This window comes from Chinchilla lanigera, unplaced genomic scaffold, assembly GCF_000276665.1.
Source record: "Chinchilla lanigera isolate Chin_1 unplaced genomic scaffold, ChiLan1.0 scaffold00005, whole genome shotgun sequence".
NCBI lineage: Eukaryota > Metazoa > Chordata > Mammalia > Rodentia > Chinchillidae > Chinchilla > Chinchilla lanigera.
In genome coordinates, this window is record NW_004955406.1 from 709108 (window position 1) to 733334 (window position 24227).

At 39.2% G+C, this 24227-nt stretch overlaps 1 protein-coding gene across 3 annotated transcripts in view; it reads right to left on the reverse strand.

The window, feature by feature from the left end:
* Window positions 1–24227, reverse strand: part of Spata17 (spermatogenesis associated 17) — a 200932-nt gene that overhangs the window by 109670 nt on the left and 67035 nt on the right. For all 3 annotated transcript variants that reach the window (XM_005374709.2, XM_005374707.2, XM_013519819.1), the window contains exon 6: window positions 5548–5671. In XM_005374709.2, the coding sequence (XP_005374766.1) occupies window positions 5548–5671 (124 nt within the window). The remainder of the gene's footprint in view (window positions 1–5547; window positions 5672–24227) is intronic.

A 24227-nucleotide genomic window follows, 5' to 3' on the forward strand; every position in this document is an offset into this window, starting at 1 on the left:
GAACAAAATAATATTTTGAAGGTAAATAAGTGGTTTTTTAAGATAAGAATCCAGAGGTTTTACAATGTGCTACCAGGTATATTTGCATATCACTGTTGAGCGCCCTACCACTGCTGCGGTGGGTCACTGACTCATGAGGGCCAGCCCAAAGGTGCTGCCCTGTCCTCACAGAGGATAGAGCACACAGTGCACGCCCACGTGCACGTCACCTCCATGCACGGGTGTGCACAGCGAGGCAGCCACTGCTCCCTGACTTCATCGGCTAAGGTGCACGTGAACATTCACGGATTCAGTACTCAAAACACACATGCATAGCATCTGTCCACTTGTAACTGCAGGAAGATAGAACTGCAAGCAACAAATGATTTGGAAGAATTAAATATTTCTTAATATTTTTATGTAAGATTTGTTTTACAAACATGCTTTCTGTATTAACAGACTACCAATTTATTATGCACTATCAAGTTTAATTTTTAATTAAGATACAGTTCTTTATACAAACACAATCTGATGTGAATTTGAAAAAAGTGGCTGAAACCATTTTGCTTCTCCCAAGAATTATTTCAAAAAATATTTTATCTGTATTAACCACAGAGGTCTTTTTTATACATCTTAAGTAACTGAAAATAGTTACTTCTATCTCTATATGAAAATTGTCACTACCTGCTAAAGGCAAAACATTAAAATCTATTATGTAAGGATGACATTAAAATTATTTCCATAATAAATGTGCAAAATTTTTAATTAGGTTAAAACCTTTCTATATTAGTTTTGATATGAATATGTATAAATCATGGAATTACATAACCAAAATAAAATATTGTTAGAGTGAGTGATTTGTCTATTGTATATTTATTCATCCTTTTTCACTATATTAAGATGAGAAATAGGGTACTATATTTACTACTCGTGTAACTGCGAACAATTCTGTGTCATAATGTTTATCTTGAAATATTAGCTTTTATAATCGGATCTTGAGTTTTGCACTTGTCTCAGTAACTCCGATCCTTACGATGAACCTTGGCAACGGTGGTGATGCTAAATCCAGGACCGCGCTCAAGCCAGGAGCTTCGTATGGCCCAACAACAGGCCTTTGCGTGGACCTACCAGCAGGTGGAGCAGACAACGTAATTTATTACCCAAGAACAAGGACGAGGGAACAAAAGTCAGCTTATTTGGAATAAAATAAATCTGCAAATGAGATTTTCTTCAAAGGGAATATGTCCTATATGTGGTAGATTTAGCTTGACTGGTCGCTGAATCAAAATAAATAACTTTATTAAATAATCAATCTTTGCAGGAAGATAAATTAAATTTACAAATGGAGGCCATGCTTGCATTTTACTTTATTCAAATCAACTAAAATTAGCTTTCCTTTCAAAAAACTTTTACAGGGACAAAGATTTTTTTGATGTGTTCGTTTAATAAGGGCACTAAACCCAATCCTGTTCTATAGGTGACGGGGTGCATAACAAGTAGTATTTTCTGGGAAATATAATTGAGTAATCCTATTATGTCTGTAGCAACAAATTAACCTTATTACTACTAGTAAATGGTGATTGATTATTTATGCAAATGAGTTACCATGTTCAGCTTTCTGATTGAAATAAACATATACAAAAGGTGCTTTAATATGACTTGAACTTTTTAATTAATAAAACCCTAAGGGGTCTATTAATTCACTCATTGCAATATTGGTTATTTACTTGTGTAATTCCTATTAGTGCAAACATATTTGCTTGAATAAAGATGAGATAATTAATACTTATAAAATTAGCAATATCTTTTAGAATTATTTTAAGTTATATACCGAGTTTATGCTGAAAATAGATTTAAAGCTGGCTTTAAAACTTTGTGATCGGTATATGAGTATGTCAGCATACCAGCATAGTCATTCTGAAATTATTAGATTAACACGATTTCATTCATTACGTATCACAAACACAATCTTATCGTAAAAACTCTTCACTCTTTTAAGACATTATTAGGTTGAATTAATTTTTTAGTTTTACTCATGTAAATTAAGTTATATTAGAACTATGAAAATTTAATGTAAACACTGGTATCTCACAAGCTATAGTAATAATAGCATTCCTAAATTACTGACAATTCCAATAAAAATAGTATCTTTTTGCTAAAAATGCTACATTGATTCCTTTTAATCAGGTTTGCAGACTTTTTCTATTCTGATATACTTATAAAAATTAACTACACTTATATATTTACTTCCTAAATTTTCAGATATCTGCAAACATTGGAAGCTAAAACAAATACAGGTCTTTTAAAATAAACACTTATTTGACTTATTTTGTACTTAATGTGCATTTAATATACATAATTTGGGGCTGGGGATTTAGCTCAGCAGCAAAGCGCCTGCCTGGCAAGTGCAAGGTCGTGAGTTCGGTTCCTGGTACCGGAGAAAAACCAAAAAAAAACATAATTTGAAATCAAAACTCTTGAAATAAGCAAAGAAATTCATCTAAACAACTGACTAAGGAATATTTTTAAATCAGTACTTTATTTCTACCCAATAACCAAATCATGCTGAGAAAATAAATAACCATACTCACTGAAATATGTGTCTTTCACTCTAAATCTCCCTTAGTTTAGGAAAAGTATGTAAAGTTTTTATTAAGATAGAACAAAGTAATTAATTGCATTAACAAAATCATGCTGAGCATATTCACATATACTAAAGTCTTAGCATATGCCAGGCGTGGTGGTGCATGCCTGTAATCCCAGCACTCAGGAGGCTGAGGCAAGAGGATCACTATAAGTTCGAGGCTAGCCTGGGCTACAAAATGAGTTCAAGGCCAGCATGAAATGCATAGTGAAACCCTGTCTCAAAGAGGCAAAAAAATAAAAAATAAAAAATTTCAACCAGTTTTATATCATGATGAAAAATTTAAAGCTAAATAAAGCAAATCTTATGAGATAGTGTAAAACATAAATTTTCCAAGATTATCGATTATCCAGTCAGTACAACCAAACCCCCAAACAAAAGAAACAGATGAGTCACTAGGATGATACTACTATTTTGTTACCAACAAAAATTTAAAAAAAAGCCGCAACCCCAAAAGCTCACAGTATCATCCTTTTATCTCTACAGTTACCTACGTGCAAATATTAAGACCATCATGACACCGTGCCAGAGCCAGATTAGAATCTTGGATACTTTTGTAATACTCTGCTCACGGGAAGATGAATTGAGCACATGCTTTCACCTGTAATATCCTGAGGTGTGGGGAGCCATGAGTAAAATGGAGGGGAGCTGTTGAGGGGCTGGGCCCCAACATAAAGACCCCCCTACTAAGTCTCCAAACAAATTTTCATTAGTAACAAAAGGAAATAAGATGAGTGCACGCAGTTGGACCAATGGAAGAAAAGTATGGAACTATAGCTTATCCATGATAGGTTAAATTCTAATAGTAGGATTGCTATCTTTTACCAAATGCCCTCTGAGGGCCAGATGCTATTTTAAATATTTTACACTATTATTTCAAGATGTGTTTCAATGTCCACATGTGTAGAGTGATGTATAGGCTCAGAAAACACAAAGCACTTGACCGCCGGGCTCTCTGAGGACAGCTGGGATACCAGGGCAGTTCCGCTTGATGATGATGCCCGCAGCTGCTCTGATGTGCCACACGGACACTGGTCTTACCAGCACCCTGCATGCTACACGCAAGGAGAAAGATGCAGCGGAACACAGCATGCGTCGTTAACACGACCTTCCCAAAATGCAATGATCATATTATTTGAAAATTCACTGAAGTACGTGACTCCTTCCTGGTCAGACCTGTAAAGCTATTTGTCAGATGGTGTATTTAATTTTAAAAGTGAAATGAAATCAAAATAGCTAAGGAAATGCACCTGAAATTTTAATCATAGACTCTGGCACGTGGTAAGCACTCCATGGATATTTGGTGGTATGTTATTTTTATTAGTTAAACAATGGAATCCTTATGGATGTTCTTTTTTAAAAAAAAATTATTTGCAGTGCTAGGGATCAGATTCAGCACCACACACATACTAGCCAACTGCTCTACCACTGAGCTACATGCCTGTCCCTTTAAATACTGTCTAACCGATTTCCTACATTCCATATCTCAACAGCCTTGGATTAAATAGGACAAAGTATTTCAGCATTTTTTATTTCCTTATTACTTGCTGTAGTACACTACTCATCATAAGTATAAACAGCACAAGTAGAATTCCAATTAAAGAAGATTCAATGTCTAAAAAGGTTGTGGAATAATCAAAAGTAGCAACTATTTCCTAAGGAATAAATTATTATTGTGTTTATAATATTAAAAATGTTAATAACCCTCTAGTTTAGATTCCTTTAATCAAAATTGAAATTGTCAGTAGCAACACTGAAAAACATATTTTGCTAGAAGGAATTCTTGGTTTTGAATTCTACATAAAAAATAGAGGCCACAATGACACAGTTAAAATTTTGACACTGTTACAGATGCTACAATAAAATTTTAAAATATTACCTTTATTGCCTATTTCAAGTAAAAAGATCTTGGACTGGGTACATATTACTACGAGCTTAGTGTTAGTGAATCAGTCACTTACAGCTCTGAGTCTGTCCTGTTAGCTATTAGAAGACAATAACTCAGCCACGCAGATCCAAGCAAATACAAAAATACTCATCATTATTGGCATTTTGACTATCAAGCAAGGGAAGGCGTGAACATCTCCGTCCCGAGTGTACACAGCTGACCCAGTAGCTAACAGGCTTTGCATTTGGATGCCTCTAAGAATGACATTTTGTCTTGGGGCTCACCTTCCACCGCTGTGACTAATTCTACCCACCCTTGGAGACTTCAGTACGTGACTGCCTAGAACTATAACTTGGACTTGAAGGTTTATGAGAAATCATAAGAACTCAGAAACTCCTGGGTTCCAAGTTCACGCATTTTAAATCACATTTTGTCTTTGGGCAGAGTGTTCTACAAACTAGGTATTTTTCCCGAGGAACTATGGCAAAATCTGAGGCCCTGATATTTTAGCAAGTTACGTGAAAGTAAATTTCTGAGTCTCTCAAGTTCTATATTTAGCTTTCTATACAAAGATGTCATTGTGGGAGAAATTTTATTAATAGCTTCACCTGAAAACTTCCACCAAAAGTCAGGAAAGGGTGGAAGGGTGTTTTCATCTTAATGCTTCCTCCCTGAAAAGAGAAAACACGAGAGCCTCCTCTGTTTAATATCCTGTTAGCTCCTGATCGGTTCGCAACAAGAAGCCCCTGGGAGTGAGCTGGGAGCCTGACGATGCCCTTGGCGCTATGCCAGTGCAGTGGCAGGTCACACCGCCGGCTGGGACTTCTCCCTAGCTTGGCAGTGGCTGCCTACGTGAGACGCTGTCACAGAGGAGCCACAGTGCGGCAAGCACCGCACCAGCGCTCGAAATTGAACTCGAGGTGGTGTCTTTGTGGTATCTTTTCAACAGGTCAGGTCCCATTCAGCCTGCTAGTTTGTCTCTGTCAGGCGAGGACCCAGGGGGCTGGCGGGAGCTGTCAGGGACAGGTAGACCAACCTGCTTTGTGCTGAGGAGGTGGTGCATCTTTCGGGCTTCCTTTTCTCTTTGCTTCTCTTCCCGTTCCAGCTTAGCCTTCTTCTCTTCGCTTTCCTGAATCTCTGCAAACTCCTGCAGTACCTCCCTGCATGGAAATTATGTGCAGTCACTTATGATAATATCTGTTAATGTTTTTGTTCTTTTCCATAAAGTTTTCTCTGAGGAGCAGCCATCATTCACATCCATCAAAATCAGCATCGTCGTCTATCTGCCCGCCTCCTCTGTGAGAAGCTGCGCAATCCTTAGGAAGCATTTAAATGATTTGTCAGTATTAAGATTTAAAAAGCAAATGCCTATGTGTTATAATTTATCTCACAGCCAAGCAAGTGTTCACATCAAATGCCAAGTAAATGGTCTTCTGCATTATCAGTTTCTTTGGTTGAAAATCTAGCTATTTTGGATAAACAAATATCCTGAGAAAGGATCTGAGTTACTTATTTCCTTTAGAGTTTGGTTTTGTACTTTCAAATCTCTAATTATTTATTCTGTAAAATCATGGACTAAGCAAACAGGTACAGCATGTTTTATACAAGTGCTCAATTTGTTCTAAGTTTCCTGCAATTAACAGTTCAAATAATACCGGTAAGATAACATGTATTATCTTGCCTTTAAAAGACTGACATTTTGTTCAGTTACACAGATAATTACAATACACGTTAGATAATGTGAATAAATTCAAGTTTTTTCAATGCACAACAAACTTCCTTAAAATAATGAAAATTTTCATCATTTCTGTATGTGTATAGCAAAGGAATTCCAATAAAAACAATCTTTTAAATACACTACATTGAAAACACTTGCTAAACCAAACATGAGATTACCAAATCGGAAAATAATAAATCTTTCACTTTCATAGGACAAATTTCATACACTTTCAAAATGATATTTTGAAACTATACCTTACTCCTTTTTAAAAATTGGTATCAACTGTAGCATCTAGCTCTAAAGTAAAATTTTAAACAAATCATCTCAGCATTTTCCTTAGATAAATCAGGGGACAGTAGGGGGAAATATATCAAAAATCAAAGATTTCCCTTTCAACCTGGATGTCCAGAAATATTTTTATTGGCATTCTTCTGTGAAAGGCTCTGAATACAATACTTTATACAAGGTTACTTATGAGACATGTTGACGTGTAAAAATCACCATGCAATGCTACCGCAGCAGAGCAATTTTTTTCAACATAAGATTAAATTGCAAAATAAATGAATTACTTGGAATGGCATGGCCCCCATTTTGCCATCCTTCTCTTGAAAATTGCTTATTAATATGAAAAAAGGAGTCAGAAAATAGCCTGTTTTACTTTATGCATAGTATTTTGGGGGTCTCTGCATCCACAGAGCCAGGCTAGCTGCACGTTTCGATTGTGTGGGCAAGCTGGTGCAATGACCTCTCCGACCTACGTCTCAAGGCTATTATTAATCGCTAAGTAACCTGGTAAAGCCAAACAAATTTGTTTCCATTGAAAGGATCTCTATCTGTGTCTGCGAATTTGTTCTGTACCAAACAAACCTCATTAACTCTGTCCATTTTTGACAGAGAACCAGGAGCTAGAGGGGTTGATGACCTTTCTTTGTCCTTAAGGTACAAATTTCAAAGCAGTTACATATGAACAAATGAGAAGTTTTACCAGGAAAAAATAATGATCATTATGGTACCTTAAAAACTGAGTTAATAATTTTAATCTTTACTTTTGATATTATATCAGATATAACTACTTCTATGATTCCTCTTATAAGGCTTTACAATAATTTAGAACAACAAATAGACTGCCACTGCGATACTCAAAATTCAAATAATTATTAATTATTATACAATTGATATTACTCCAGAGATAGTTGTTTTCTTAGCAATCATAATAATGAAAATTACATATATAAAGAAGTTTATGCTGTATAAATGATTTAATAGATACAGAGAGAGGTGACATACAAAGAAAGGCCCAATGCAGTCAAAAACATACAAAGGGGTAAGGCACAAAGACATACACAGAACTCGGGTGCAAAGTAAAAGTGTAAGCTATCTGAGTAGTAGCTAACAAAACCCCACAGGGACGCGGAGGGCAAGCCTCTCTCCCCACCCCACTTTGCACTGCTCTGTGGGGACCCCCAGCCTCACACACCATGCTGGACTCCATCTGCCTGCAAACAGTTCTTCCCAGCTCCTCCACGTTGCTCTCGCCCTTGAACTTCCTTTACAGAAATCTAAATTCCCCTCCCACTGTCCCTCTCACTTATAACACCAAGATTTCATGTTTCCTCCTAGCAAAACTTACAATCACATATTTATAAATATGTATTTTTTTAGTGTGAGTCTCCCCTACTAGACGCACATAATAAAACTCTATCAAAGTAAAGAGTACATCTATATCGTCCATGTCTATTTGAGTGAATAGATACATAGATTTTATAAAAGCAGTCTGGACAATAAGGCCATTCAGTTGGAGACAAACTAAAGAGCTGACGCTCTTGTCCGCCTGTGAGTAGCCCGGTTTATGGATGTAAACGATGACAGAACTGCAGAGAAAAGGCTGCAAAGACACACACGCCATGGAGCCCAAGTGAAAGCTGGCGTTCCATCCTAGCGTGCAACAATTCATGTTTTTTCTGCAGTGCACATTTTTCCAACTCCCGGTTACAGGGTATATCATAGATGAATCTACATACATATATGCTTTTTGCACTCCTGTACTGATGTCGAAGGTCCTGCTGTGGACTAAATGCTTGCATCCTTCAAATTTCATAGGTTGAAGCCCGAACTTACAATGTGATGGCACTTGGAGCGGGGGCCTTTAAGAGGAACTAAGTCTGGAAAGGGAACCCCCTGACTGGGACTCATGCTGTTCACTAAAGAAGAAACCCAAATAGATGCTCCCTCTCTCCACCCTACGAAGGCACAATAAAGGACAGTGGTCTGCACACAAGGAAGAGGCCCTCGCCAGGCGCTGATCTGTAGGCCCCTCGATCTTGTACTTCCTGGTCTCCTGAAGTGTGAAGCCATGTCATTTAAGGGCCCTGGTACCCTGTTACAGCAGTCTGAATTGCCTGAGATGGACCCAGAGGGTCAGAAGTGAGGCTCACACATCCTTGTGCCCCTCCCAAATGGTCGTCCTGATTCCTGTCACGAGACATCACTAGTGCTGGTACTGGGCTAGAGCTCATTGCTGACATCTTTTTTAACTGTTTCTCAGCCAACTAACACATTTCCTCACTCCTCATGGCTTACTTATGAGAGGGAAGGAGCGCCCTGTGGAAAGCCTCTCCTGGACAGTGGTGTGGAACCTGGCCCTTTGTGTAGGACCGTGGTTCTCCAAGCACAGCATCCCCTGAAAAACGTGGGAAATACACCTTGCAGGTTCGACCACAGCCCAGCTCCACCAGGAGGTCTGAAATCAGAGCCCTAGCACTCAGGAAGCCCTCATCTGTCTACAGCACCGCAGACCAGTACAGCTGAGAAGGGCTGAGATGATTCTATTCACTGTATAGCACCACGTAGCAGTGCAATCATATGTGGGCCAGCAATAGTCGCAGGGACGTCGCCACTAACTGCAGCACTAGGATATTGCACAAGAGGACAGGGTGTGCTCAGTACAGTCATTTCATAGAAATCATAATTTTGACAGCAAAATAAAGAATCATAGAGATTGCTTTAGAGGCACGAATGCCAGTTTCAAAGAACAATGCTGGATACATTTCTGAACTACAAAGCAAAATGCCATCATCTACTTCATCTTAAGAAAGAAAATTTAAGGCAATTGATGTAGAGGACACTGTCTAGTGACCTCTCTGAGATTTGATGTCAAGTCAACATGTGCAGTAAGAGCCTTCAAAAGAAAAACAGACCAACAGCATCACTTTTTGCTGTGATGTATTGAGACATATAAGTATTTTAGTTAACTTATCGCCTAAATAGATGTAGCTCAATTCTGATAGGAGGGATCGGGAAGGCTTTCTGGTGAGACTGGCACTGGAGTTGGGAACGAAAAACAAGAAGGCAATTACCACACAGAGAGAGTGGAAAGAGAGGAGTGGTACTAAAATGCAGCCAGATCATTCCTAAGATATTTGTGCTCTCTTCGGGAGACAGTGACCATTAATAGCAGGGCGAAAACACACATGACTGTGGAAGACAGGATTCTGGCTACGTGAGCCTGTACTCCATGACTAATTACTTTGAGGATATGAAAAGCAAAATAGATCTGAGTAGCCAATATTGTAACATTACAATGTCACAAATTCTCTCTGGCTGTGGAAAGGGAATGTCCAAGCGTAACAGGGACTTAGAGGCTGGGTCTGCACATGCCCAGTGGGTAACTGAAAGCAGCATCAAGCCTGGCATCTGCCTCTTTTTCTAGTCGTCTCCTTAAACACTGGGTCAGACCCCTGCTCCGCTCTGCACGAAGACATGTTAATCTCATAACAGTGTCTACCAAAATGCTAGTAATACAAGGTTATTCACCTAAATTTACCTAAACTACCACATTCCCCTTCAAGACTGAGGACACAAAGAGAAACTAAGATAGATTCAAGATTTGTGCAAATGTTCAATCACCAGCTTTTACAACATCCTGTTCTGACAGCCTGGAGCTGCGCAAGAAGTCTTTAGTAATTGTCTGAAACCTGGAGTCATTTTGGAGTCCATGAAAAGCAGAGCCTCTGGGACAGCTGACCCCATGAGGAGCTCGCCCCCTAAGCGGGAGTAAGTGCCACGTAATGAAATTGCAGCTTCCCCTAGGCAGGAGCAACCATCTCATGAGGACCAGAGCATCCCTTCAAGCCACGGACTTCTCTAGAGCCACCTGGCAGAAGCAGCCCTGAGATACGACCCATCATCCCACGACCTAACCAGGATTACCAACCCTGCCAGCTGTGAGAATCCTCTAGCCATGCAAAACCCCAACGCTTGCTGCCTTTGTTTTTTCTTACAAAACCTCAAAGTTCTGTGAGTCCCTTGAAGACAGAGCTATTCTTCCTGGCACACCCATGCTGGGTAGGTTCTTTCCCTGCCCTTCACCACTGCTCATCTTCTTGATTTGCACCCTGGGATGGGATAGCCTTGCCTGGTCAGTTGGGATCCCCAGAGCCAGGGCTGTCTAAATCCCTAGAAACACAATTGCCATAGTATTTTATTTACCTATTTTGCATGACTTTCAAAAGCAATAAGACTCCAAAGATCACTCCTAATTTTTTTTCCCTTCTGGCTCTCTTGTACCAATTCAGTTAAAAAAGAATACTTGTATTCTTCCTAGAAATATGCTTATATGTCAATGTAAATTATTTTCTTCATAATATTCTGGACTATTTCTATAAGCAGAGGTTAACTTTTATGTAATATATGTCAAATAATTGAGAGTAACATTGAGCGAAGTACAACAATAGCTATAGTAAAGTAGATTTATTCCTACAAGACATTATTTTCAGGGCTGCAACTACTTTACAGACATCTATCTACCCTTCCAACACTGATGGAAGAGGGTGAGGGCCAGTATTGTTAACGTGGTCCCTGTTCTTTGTGAGAGGACTTTACAGATGGAGACCATGGAGGTTTACAGGGCACCTTCTTACAGAGTGGTAGCTCAGTGTCTACTATATTCTGTCTCCATTGTAAATCTTCACCGTGATAAACTATGGAAGAGGAGAATCACCCTACTGAACTTGTATTTTTGGTAGAGTCCAGTGCTCAGGTAGGTTAAGTTCCCATTTCATATGAGAACAATTGCATAATCTTATTTATTTTGTGTTTATTCAAACATCACACATTGTCTCTTATTTAAAATGTGTTAACCTCATTTTAAAGCAAAAGTAATTGCTGCTGCTTTTGCCTGCACCCCACTGGACACAGAGCAGGGACATCTCTAAGCTAATCTTGACAGTGTCATGGAGCAATAACAACATACCACAGGATAATGTCAACATATTTTAAAGCAAAACGCTACATGCAGTTTCAGAAAATGTCTAAAGAGCTTTGGGAAACTGTTTATTGACCAACTGTTTTAATGCTGATCTTAGAAATCATGTCCATATGAATGCCAAAGAGAATCTTCCCCTTGCATTGTTAAGAAGGAGTAACAAAATAAGATACAGGGAGAGAAATACAGTGGAGTGACTTTCTCTACTGCCTCCCAAGAGAGGAAAGTGATGGATTGGAGAAAAGGGCAAAGAAAAAGCTGAAAAATGTTACAAAGGTGTTATACGAAAGTCATGTTTGAAAGCATTTTAAGGGCTGATTTCTGAATTCACTGCTTTAGCAGTACGTTACCACTGCATAATTTCTTCATCACAAAATTTCTGTTTCTCTAGGTATACATATATTCTAGGAATTATTCTATACTAACATTACAGTATAACTAAGATATATACTAGAATTTTCCCCAAAGGTTAATATTTTTAAGTTTATAATGATTTAAGACTGATCCAAGTGTTTATTTTGAGTTTGCTTAATTCTTACGCTAAGAATATGCTCTAAAATATTCTCATGTTTGTACTTTATGTGTGTCTGGGACCTCTAAGTCATCTTTCACTATAGAGCCCTTGGAAGGAACTGTAACAGATTATGATACCAGATTTGTATTTCAGAGAGATCATTATGATAGCAATAGGTTGGACAGATTGATGAGGAGTGAGAACAGAGATCTAGGGAGATAAATGGTAGGGCTTCACCACCAACAGAATGGAAGAAAGAAGCTTTAGAATGACCCCCATGTTTCTGGCTTGAGTCCCTAAGTGAAGAATAGTCCTGTTTACTGTATGAAGAGGAAGAAGTTTGGGAAAATGAGTATTTTATATGTAAACATGCTTACTTGAGGTGCCTGAAAGATGTCCAAGTGGAAATATGGGCCGGTATTTGAACAGGTGATCAAGAGAGGCTCTCACTGGGAGAGTACTTGGATTTATGAATCACACAGATGGTAGCAGAAGTTACAGAAGTGGAGGCAATTGTACAGAGTATATAAAATAAAAAGGCAAGCGGTCAAAGTGGCAACACTAGTACTTCAGATCGGGCAAGTAAGACAGTACACAAAGAAAATGGAGAAAACTGAGAAAAGTGGAAAGGAAACCAGGAAAGGATGTGTCAGAGAACTCAAGCTACTAGAGAAATCAAGAGAAAATGTAGTCAGTGGCCTTATTAAGCTTCAAAGAGGTCAAATAAGATGATGGCAAATATCCCACTAAATAATATTAGAAATAATTTTTAGTAATGGCTATATTTTCTCAATACCATTTCACAATAATTTGAACATCTTTTAAGTAAGACTGAAAACATTCACATATTATTAATGCATCAAGCACCTGTATTTGAATTAAATCTACGCTCAGTAAGCAAAATGGAAAATGACATTTGGTACCCTCATCACAATTAAAAAGAAAAAGGAACTTTGTTTTATACATCTGTCAGAACATCAGGTGAGAGAAGTGAGGAATCAGAACGTCTTATCCATCCATTCTTTACAGTTGGACAACAAAGCTAAGTCCATGACTAAAATGTTAGTTCCTTGCTTTACCCTGGAATCCCCCACTCCCAAAGATCTCTATGATAAGGACAGACTTGAAATTCAGACTATATTTTTTATTTAAAAAAACACCCAGCAAAGACCTTGCTCATTACATTTCTTATCTTCACTTAAGATTCATATTTGAAATTTCTTTTAGAATCATCATGAGAAAAAGCAGGTTTTCTGGCATATGCAATAATGTTGCTTTATTTTGTTAAGGGAGTACATTTAATTAAACATTTTCCCCGACCAATCACATTGTTCAAGTTGCCATATCTGTCTTTCTTCACTGTGGTCCTTAGCTCTTCTATTCTTTTCTGGTACATTCTTTTCTAAATAGTTTAAAATTCAGCATGAAAAGAATTGCATTTACAATAAACTTTTCCTTATTTTGGTTTCTTCTTGGGCCTGAAAGTCTTTTTCCTTTTTATATGCTTTGCTTTCAAAAGTTTTGAAACAAACAACTGTTAAAGATAAGATATTCTTGTTACAAAATAGGATATGTAAAAAAATTGATCAAATGGTTGATATCATTCCACATTTTAAATTGATTGTATGGGTTTGTTATTAATGACTAATTATAAACAAACGAGCGGGTTCCTTTTAAAGCTGGAGATGTGTGCTGTATTTTAAGTTGGCCACTAGTATGCATTAGTATCTGAACTCTACTAAATTGATTACTGTAATTATCACATCCTCGTATATAAAAATGAATGTACCCCCAAATTGCATGTATAGTTAACATTACACTAACTTGCTTCAAGAAAATTAAAGTGCGATTTTCCCGGCTCCTTCGGTCAGCCCTTCTATCAGAGAGCCTGCTCTCTGCATACAAAAAGCTGCCATGCTATGGTGTACTTAGCTGAGGTCACGCTACTGTATTTTTAAACTGAGGTATATGGAAATGTTATCTTTAGGCAATCATACTTATTCTCTTTATTAATACAATATCTGTGGTGCTCTACTCATGTCCTTGAAATAGGGAACAGGGACACCGTAGTATGAAAAAGTGACCTAGCTGCTGGAGTTCATAAATTTTGCTCAGCTTTGGATGAGTTCAAAGAATCGCCATGTAAGAAAAGCCTTACAGGGGGAATTTATCTGATTATGGCAGTAATAATTACCCAGCTGTTTATTGCAGATAGAGAAATAATTCATGTAGGCAATAGGCCGTGGTGGCAATGACACTCCACATTTAGTAAATATGCAAACTGTTCACTTCTAATTAACCAAGCTAGAGGATGCCCTTATTAAATGTATAAACTAAAAGTGCCTTCCTGACAAGTGATGAATTGTTACAATGCACAAACTCTTGCCACAGAATTATTGGAGTGAACTTGGGGCTTAACTTCATTAAGAGATCTTGTGGGATCGTTAAATGAGGATGGACAGCGGAACAAGACGCATGTGACAGCCAATGATACGTCAGGGCCTAATGGAACCCAGCCTCTCCTCAGTCCTGCTCCACTGTTCGGGTTCACAACAGATACACTGGGAAACAAAGTTAGTCTGAGTCTGAATGAGGAGGATAATGAAATGCCCCGACAGTCCACTGTGGGTGACTGCCTGACAGTTCACTCAGTGAGTGAATGAGGGACAAACAGGCACTTCTGACTCAAATGTCTTTCGTGTATCACAGCCTGAAAACCTACCCCTGATTTCCTTAACTTTGAAACAACTGGCTTAATAAAAATAAAGGGCCTTGTGGACTGCCTTTAAAATAAAATGTTTCTCCAAGAGTAAATGGGGGAGTTTGGTTCAAGAAAAATGACACAACACAGAAATTAACCTTGACTCCGAATTTCACTTATTGTTCCCAAATAATTATGAAATAACTCACTGTCTACATTTGGTAGTTAGCTTATTTATTCTTTCTTTACCAAACATCCTTACTAATTTGGAATCTTACAGACACTACCATATAGAAGGAAGTCCTCGATTCCATGAAATGAAACTAAAATATTCCTCTTTCAATTCCAGGATAGCTGATAATGGCTATCTCTGGTTTGTCATGACCATTGAGGAAGATAATAGGTATAAAATGCATAGCACCACAGGGTTTGGTATACATTAAGTGCTCAATAAAAATCAGCAGCTTTTTAACACGTTTGTGTGATGAAAGCTTTAGCTGCTCAGAAGATTAATTCCTAGTTTTCTTATCAAAATTCATTATTCTTTCCACTGCCTCTATAATAACTTAATGACTGCAACTTTTATTTAGTACCTACTATGTTTTCAGTGCTGTTCCTTTATTTCCTGAAAGATGAATTTACAAAACCCACCATTGCACGGGACAGTCTGTCCATGCAGGTGCTTTGGAAGTGATCTGGAACTAACACTCAGAACATTCAGGTAATTTAGAAGATACTCGAGGTGACTAGTTGATCCAAAGTAGACCTCAGTGTAAAAGAGGTCTTACTACCTGAACAACTTGGACAGGTATTTTGAGAGCTGGCAAAGGGATGCAAAGATAGTGAGTGAGTTGGCTAAGGACACCCAGCTACTCACTGTGCAGCAGAGAGTCAGTCACCCTGGGGTCTGGAAACACATTCCCTGCTCCTGCATCTGCATCACAAGGACTGAATTAAGTGTGGAAGGAGACTGCTGAGTGTCAGCTGGCATTTTGGATAATAACAGAATATTACTATAAATATTTGCTTTGTTATACACTTGAGGAATAATCCATAAAAGTAATATACACTTTTTACAACTCGTGTTTAGCTGTCCCCCAAAAGCATCATGCAGGCATAGGTAGGCTTTTTCAGAGGTGGCTGGATCTAGAGTATGTGCTGCTGGAATTGATTCACAGTGCAGTGCTAGGATCAAGGGCACTAGGTTTGAGGGTGTGAGTGCTACCCGTCCTGAGTAGCCTGAATAAGGTATAAGGGACAGAAAGAGCTGTGGTCATCCAGTGCTTGTTTTGCTACCTTCTGCCCACCATGAACGGTTTCTCCTCTTTGATGTCTATCTGCCATGCCACCCTGTCTTGCAGCCAGCCAATTAGGAACTGAAAGCTCTACAAACTGTAAGGTAAGTAAACGTTTCCTCCCTTAACTTGTGGCTGTTGGGTATTTTGTTTCAGCAATGAGAAAAGTAACTAAGACAATACTTTAAGAGAATGGACTTTGTCAGTATTCAAAGTAAAAAGCGACTCCTCAAATTTATAATACATAATTTCACTAACAAATAACTTATGTACTTTGAAAGAATGCATAAGCCTTGGTCTTAAAGAATGTTATGCATTCATACAAGTACTTATATAAAAAAGTCTTCCAGTGAAGACCATGCATCAAGAGCTGTAGCAGGAAATAGAGACATTGTCCACACTGTGATGGAGCTAGAACTGCCATATCTTCATGCGAGAGTACTGTCATCAGCCCAAAGTAAAACTGTGTAATTAAAAAAAGGGGAATGTTCAAAAACACTACTTCCTAAAAAGCCTTACAAGTACATTTATAAATTCCAAACTGCTTAGGTTCTACACTTTGATGGAAAAAGGTATAGAAATGCACTCTGTTAAAGGAAAGAGTAACATTAATAGTTAATACTTATTCAGTGATCATGAAAATAGCAATATGAGGCTTTCTAAGGAAGACAATGAGTGTATGCTTTTTGCTTGAAATCCTTTGTGGAATTAGCTAAAATAAAGAAAAAACATAAATAGAGAGTGAGGCAAGGGTACAGCCGCAATCAACCACAAACCCCAGAGGGTAACAAGGAGTTGAGTGGAGAGCATCTGCCAGAGTCAATTCACTTTCAACCCCACCAGCCAGCTCCTCCTTGATCCCAAAGTCAGCACAGGGAAGTTTGACATTCGACCGTTCTGGGGACCTGGTCAGTCAAAAGGGACAAAGCCCGAGGAGGGAAGGAGTAGGCCTGCGAGGAAGCTGCAGTTGGACAGTTTCCCTTTTGGTAAATCTACGTTTCTGACTGATTTGACATTTCATGGGAAAACTGGATTGCACAAGAATAGGGAGAGTGTGGGTGAAGACCCCTGAAGGGAAACAGAATCTCCGAGTGGAACTTCCAGTGACACTGGTGTTCCCGAGGAAAGGTGGTCAGTCGGGCCCTGAGAGGACAGTGACAAGAGCACCAGTGCTCTTCAGCTCTCGGGTTCGCTTTCTCCGCCTCATCCACCGGGTGAGCAACAGAACAAGACACTAATAGCACTCAGCTTCCAGCAAGAGCACCGAGAACAGAGGGACGCTGAGACTCAATTAGAGATCTTAATAAGGTATGAAATTACTCCATGACGATTATTGTGTTGCCACACATAAATGATAAGCACTTTGAAAATGAAATAGAGTAGGCCATTAACCAATGGGAAACTACGGCATTTCTAGAAATAAGATTAACGTAACAGTAGTATGTAGGACCTTCTTGACGAAAATCAGAAAATTGAGCTGATGAAAAATTTTAAAAGACCCATGTAAATGGAGACAGACCTTGACAAGAAAACTGAAATTATGAAAAATATTATTTTTCTCTAAACTATGCCACAAATTTAATTTAAACCCATCAGAACCCCAATTTGAGCCAGGCACTGAGGTGGACACCCACAATCCTGGCACGTATGGAGGTTGTATCAGGACTATCGCAAGTTACAGCACAGAGTGGCCATTTTAGCAGATTAACAAGACCTTGTGTCAAAATTACAAAAATAACTTTAGAAATGGGTTGGAGACATAGCTCAGTGTGCAAACCCTGGGTTCAATTCCTAGTAATAACAACAACAACCGGAAGAGTAAAGATATATTTTGGATGATGCCAAAATGAAAATTCACAGAGTTGAAAAAATAGCAAATATGGCTATAATGTTTTTTGAAAAATAAAAATAATGTATAGCAATTAAAGCCATGTGAAGCTATATGAGATCTTTTAAAAAATAAGAAATAGGTTAGACAGCGGAGTCAAGACTTGACAATAGGAAGAGATGGAGTGTATGATAAGATGGCATTTAACAGTAAGAGACAGAAGCGTGGGAATACTGGCCATTTAAGAAGTTATAAACCCAATATCAAGTGTACACCCTATATTAAATAGATTCCACAGGGATTCAATATTAAATGCTACAAAAGAAACCCTGAAATATCAAAAGAGAATAGGCATGACTGTCTTTAAAGTCAAACACAGATGAAATCATAAAAGAAATTATTGACAAGTAATAGCCACATAAAGAATCAAAAAGTCAGTAAGTTTCAAAATCTCCATAAGTATGTTAGGAAGACATTAGCAAGCAAGGAAAGATAATTGCATCACAGATGAGAATGAGTTTGCTTCTGTTACAAAGAACAGGCTTTTTACAAGTCCACAGGGGAAAGCGATAAAAAATAATTCAGCAAAGAGAACAAACATAAACAGATAAGTCATAACTGGCCAGCAAAAGATATTCAAATCCCTGAAAAAACAACACACACACACACACACACACACACACACACACACACAAATCCAGAAATCCAGTTTGGCAAAAGTACAAGGAAATAGGAATCTTTAGCATTGCACAAGCTAGGGTGCAAACACACACACACACGCATGCACACACACACACCCATAAACACTATAGATGTTGAAAATTTTGACATAAATTTATATTTATTTATATAGGAATGTTACTAGTGGCAACTATAAATACTTCCCTTACTCTTTTCCTTCCACTGGAAGCATAGTCTGATTTAATTGGAAGAGAGCTTAGTTCAAGGTCCTGCTGGAAGGCGGGGGCAGGACAGATAGAGTTCACCCAGGCTGAGACCTCGGGTGGCAAGTAGATGGCGTCTGCCCAGTCCCCTGAGCCTTCCCCTGGGTAAGATTGTCTAAAACGCACTCTCCAGTATACAAAAATCCATTTGTCTGCACACACTGCATTCTACTTTATGAGTTGTATCAGTTCCTAAAAGTGATATTTGGGCCTCTTGTCTGCCTTATTGTTTTGTCTTATTTCTCCCCTGGCCCAGATCATACACAAAGAAGAATGAGACTTAGTAGATTTATGCAAACCTAAAATTTGATTTAGTCTGTAATTATTTTCTTGACTTCCTACTATGTTCCAAGTTCTGTGGTAGGTGTTAGGAGTTTAGTGATTTATGAGGAAAGGTAATTATTATGAAAATAACTTCAAAATATTTTATAGAAGGATAATTCAAGGAAGGAAAATTTCAGAGAATTGTTGAAGTATACAACTGGAAATTTTAATCTATCTGGGAGGTAGGGGAAGAGAAGTAGGAATTAAAAAGATTTCTCCAAAAAGGTGACATTTCAAAGAACATCTGAAGAAAAGCAAAGTGTTTTTTATGGGTTTCCTGACCTTGGGAGGAACTCTGAGTGTTGATGAAGGGGATCCACCACACGCGCTCACGGTACGCACTTCAGATCACAGAGGAGCTTATGTGCAATTTAAGAGGTGCAAAAACAAACAAACAAAACGTCCTCTTTGGAAGCAGGAAGGGAAATCTTTTTACTTCGGAGGCACACTGTACAGTCTTTGGCAAGATAAATTAGAATGGCCCCAGCTGATTTTTGCTGAGAAGGAATACGAAGTATTACAGAGGTCAGCTTAACCTGAGTCCAAAGAATGGAGTGAACCAGTGTCCTGGGCTCACCACAGAGGGTTTGCTGGGAGAAGGTTCGTCCTGACACATCCTGTGGGGCGGGGAGACTGTCCAGGCCTGTGTGCCCCGGCCGAGTCCCCCTTGGCCCCCTGGCCCCAGCCACTCTGACATGGTGTCATCCTCGGAAAGCACAGGTGGCAGAGGAGAGTGTGCACTAGGAGTGTAAACCTCAGAGGCCAGGGTGAGGGGCCAGCGCTGCCCTGGCACTGACCCAGGACAGCGGACTCCCACGGCACAACGAAAGTTCACAAAAGCTTGCAGACCAAGTGGTCCACGGAGAGTGGGGCCGGGACGAGGCTGGGGAGCGTGTGCACAGACTGGACTTGCCAGCTTTTGTCTGTGTGACATCTGAAGCTGCAGACAGGAAGAACTGAATAAGCTCCAGAGTCCTTAGACAATTTAGAAGGAAAAAAATTAACTGGAAAGAAACATTGTCTCCGAAGAGGCAAAGCAGGTCACTGAAATAGACATACACAACAGAAAAGTGTTAAAAGTTATTCTCCAGAAGTGTTACCTGTTTGCATGATTTGAATGAGGACTCATGTTCTTTTACTTGTAAAAGAAACTATTTATCTATAAACATTCCTTATTTTTAAAATTAATTTTCTACGTGATTTGAAGTTTTAACAAATGCCTGAGAATATGATACATGAGAAAATAATGTGGGAGAGATATAAATGTTTTCTAAATATATTTTGTAGTTTTTACTAATTTCTAATTACCTGCAGTATTTCTACCTCAACTTGCAAGCTGTTTCTTTTTCCGAAAGCATTTCCAATTGGTTTGAAAAATGTCACTGAAAAGACAGCAGAACTACAAATTGCTGGCACAAATCATGCTCAGGTCCGTGTAATAGGTACATATTTTAAATATCTTGGCTTTATTTTTTTTTTATTAGTAAGCCCGTTTCTCTCACTGTACACCATGTAATTACATCCACTGGGAGAACAATTTCTATCCTGGAATGAAGGAAGTGTAAAGGATGGGAGGGCCTGGGAGAAGAAGGGAAGGTGACAGGCCTGTCTCTTCCTACACCAGGGACTGTGGAAGGCAGGGCAGAGCCCAGGAGGTTGGTCAGAATGCAGCATGCTACCCCAGGCTCCAGCCCTAAAGCAGAAAGTTTAGCATACTCAGAGAGACACCAAAGAGAGGCATGTTCCCACCTCCTGCTCTGGGTCCCAGGAGGGTATCATTGTACAGCCGGCCTCAACATAACAAGGGATGGCTCCAGCGTGGTAGAGCGGGTTAGGCACGGGCTGGAGGTGTGCTCTGGTGGCAGAGCACTGGGCTGGGAGGGACAAAGCTCTGGCTGCCATGCCAAGCAGCAGCAGCAACAAAGAAACAGTGAGAGCCTAGTACTCACAAGTCTTCCTTGACTCTCCTGCCACTTAGAAGGACAGAAGGACAGAAAGTCCAGGTGCCCATATCCTTTAAGAGACAAGTGAGATCTAAGTTGGAAGCCAGAGGTTGGGTCATGGAATAACTGTGGCAAATATAGAGAGAGGACCTTGAGTCAGAACCTGCAGAGTATCAGGCCTTGTTAAGGAGTCATCTGAACTTCATGGAAGACCTCAGAGAGAATGCAAAATAGAGATGATGCAGGACCAGGTCAGCTAAGAAAAACCACCAGCTCTAACTTAAACGGAGTGCTTACATCAATTCTGGGTCTTAGCAGACAAAACCAGCGGAACTCCCAGGAATGAGGCCAAAGGACCAAGGGTCAGACACCAAACACTGCTATCAAGACCACCACTAGGACCATGAGGTCTGCTAGGACATAAACATCCACAGAACATCTTGAAGAGGATCGGGGGCAACTCAAGGAGCTTTGAAAAGACCAATTTATTTTAAGAGTTTATTTTACTTATTCTGTTGGGCCAAAATGGACTAGTATCAAGTTTTTTCCCTTTACCATTCATTTACTGGCAGGAAGAAATGGAGATAAACAATTCATCCAGAATATTTTTTAGTTTAATGATAAAAGAACAAAAACATATTAACAAATACACATACACTTAGAAAATAACACAGAAACCATACAAGCAATACAGACAAGGTGATAGGAAATTAACAATGGTTGTAATATTACATATCGATATCTTCAAATTGGATACTCAGATAAACAAATATAGACATGTGAGACTGACCAAACACTTAAATATTAAATGTTCCTTTCAATAAAGCAATGAAAGTCAGTAGTACAACGAAGTTAGCTACCCTATGTATACATATATACATAATTTTCCCCTTCTTTCTCTTCTCTTTTCCCTCATCCCAGTTGTTCTTTCCTTTTGAGCAGTTTCCTTTCATTTCACAATGTCTACTGTACCTCCTAGATTTTATTCACTCTTTAGGTTCTTACACTAGTGAGATGTTATGGTGTTTATGCATCATCCTTAAAATTAATAAAAGGTGGTTATACTTCATGGTAAACCTGAGTGTGATGCCTTAACTATAAATAGTGGCTAAACTCATAGTTCACTGTATATTAGTTAAGATAGATGAGCTTGTGTACATGGGTATAGATGTCTTTTTTAGTAGGATATATGCAGATTCAGTGATTATCACCAAGGATATTTTTATAATACACAAATTATATATGTTTTCAAAATTAATGTTTATGTGTAATGATCTTAGCATTTTCTTCTCTGGAGTAAGATGGCTGTTGCAACTGTAGTCAGTTTGTATAATTGGTAGTCAGTTTGTATAATTGGGAAGAGAAAAAAATGAACAAAAGAACTGGTAAGTGTTATTGTTTAGAACTGAGTCATATGCCAGCCTCAGGTGAAGGAAGTTGAGAAAACCAATAACAACAACAGTTCAGCCACAGAGCAGAGACGGCCATGGTGATCAAGCCTACAGAGATTCCCTAGTCCGCATCATGCAAAGTTCACATTTGTCAGTTACCCACTTCTTATTTTCAGTTTGCTTTGCACTGTAAAACTAGATCTGGACCTATGAACATTTTATGTCTGCTAGACCATTAATTAGAAAAGAAAGAGTGCTGGAGGGTGATTTCAAGACACACAGAAGCAAGGGTTTCTCCACCCAGCGTCTAGCAAGCTTTGCTGGTACTACAGAAAGCAAGTTCCTGATAATCAGCTCCAGCCACGACATAACTGTGGCGGTTTCCTGCACATCACAACCAGGCCAGGGGCTGTAAAGCAGCTGCAGCCCATGACATGTCAGAGAACTCCGGAGTCCAGCAGGCTCCGCCACACCCTCTCCTACCGGGTCCAACCCTCTGACCAGTGGATGGAGAGAGCTCCCTCCAACTGTTATCCTTCCTCAGGTTCACCCCTTATGTCTCCAAGTGTTCCAATCTGGAAAAATTTACTTTGATGTATTATCTAGAGTTCTTATTTATCCTTTTAAAATGTTATTGGTCCCTTATTACTCAATAAGGTTTGATATTAAATGTTCCCAGTTCAAATTACTGCTGTGATTTCGATCTCCTGATGACTTCCTCATTGATCCTGCAGCCAGCTAGTGCTGAGATTCTACGCACAAGATGGAACTCATGTGTGGGCCAGATTCAAGGCTAAAATAAAATAAGCGTTCAAAGCTAGAATAACATAAATGTTTATCATAGGAAAGAAATACAACCGCAGACAGCAGAGATGGCTGCTGCGCAGAAGGAGCAGCTCTGAGGAAGAGGCGCATCTTGTCCTCCTGGGGTTTCATCCCAGCTTCCTGTACATCCTGCTTTTCTATCTCATGGAGTCCTTGCTCCTTTGATCAATGACCTGCTTTATGTCCTGTCTTACTGAGATAGGATAGAAAAACCATAAAGGCTTGTAGGAAAGGCTTGTAGGAAATTGTAGTTTGGAGGCATGATCCAGTTACCCGAGGTCGCCAGACCTTTCTTCACTATCTACACCTGTTTCTCCTCCAGGCACATTACTCCCAAATTTGTAAGAATCTTAAAGATATTGTAAGTTCATAAATTACAAAATTTACATGAAAGACATCTTCACAGGGAACAATACATAAGCAGGACTATTTAAAGATTACTGTGTCTCTAAACTTAAACATATGAACAGTTTATATTTTAGACTAGTTAATAAAGTCTATATTGCTTTAACCACGAAAACAGACCTAGGTCAATGGTAAAAAGTCAAAGAATAAACATCCTAGAATGTCCCTCTTAAGGTTGCCGCAAGACCACATGTGTATCCCCAAATCCAGACCACACTGCCTGTCCTCCTCCGGCACCCACACTCTGTCTCCCTCTGAGCGTGTTCTGCTTAACCTCTGCCTGTGCTCCTCGCTGATGCCGACTGAAATTCTTTTCTGAGGAGAAATCAAGAAGATGGCCAGGGCTGAGCTGAGGTCCCTTTCTCCTCTTTAGAGAGAACTCCTCATCCTCCAACTGGTACCATCATCCAAAAGCTCAATCGCCTGAGCTTCCCCCAGACAGAGACTGTGGGCTCCTTCTCTCAGTCCTACACTTGGACCCCAGAGTCAGACTGCTGGGCCTTAGATCCTCTGTAGCTTACTCCCCTACCCCAAACAATATTCAGTAACCGTCTTTCCTCGTA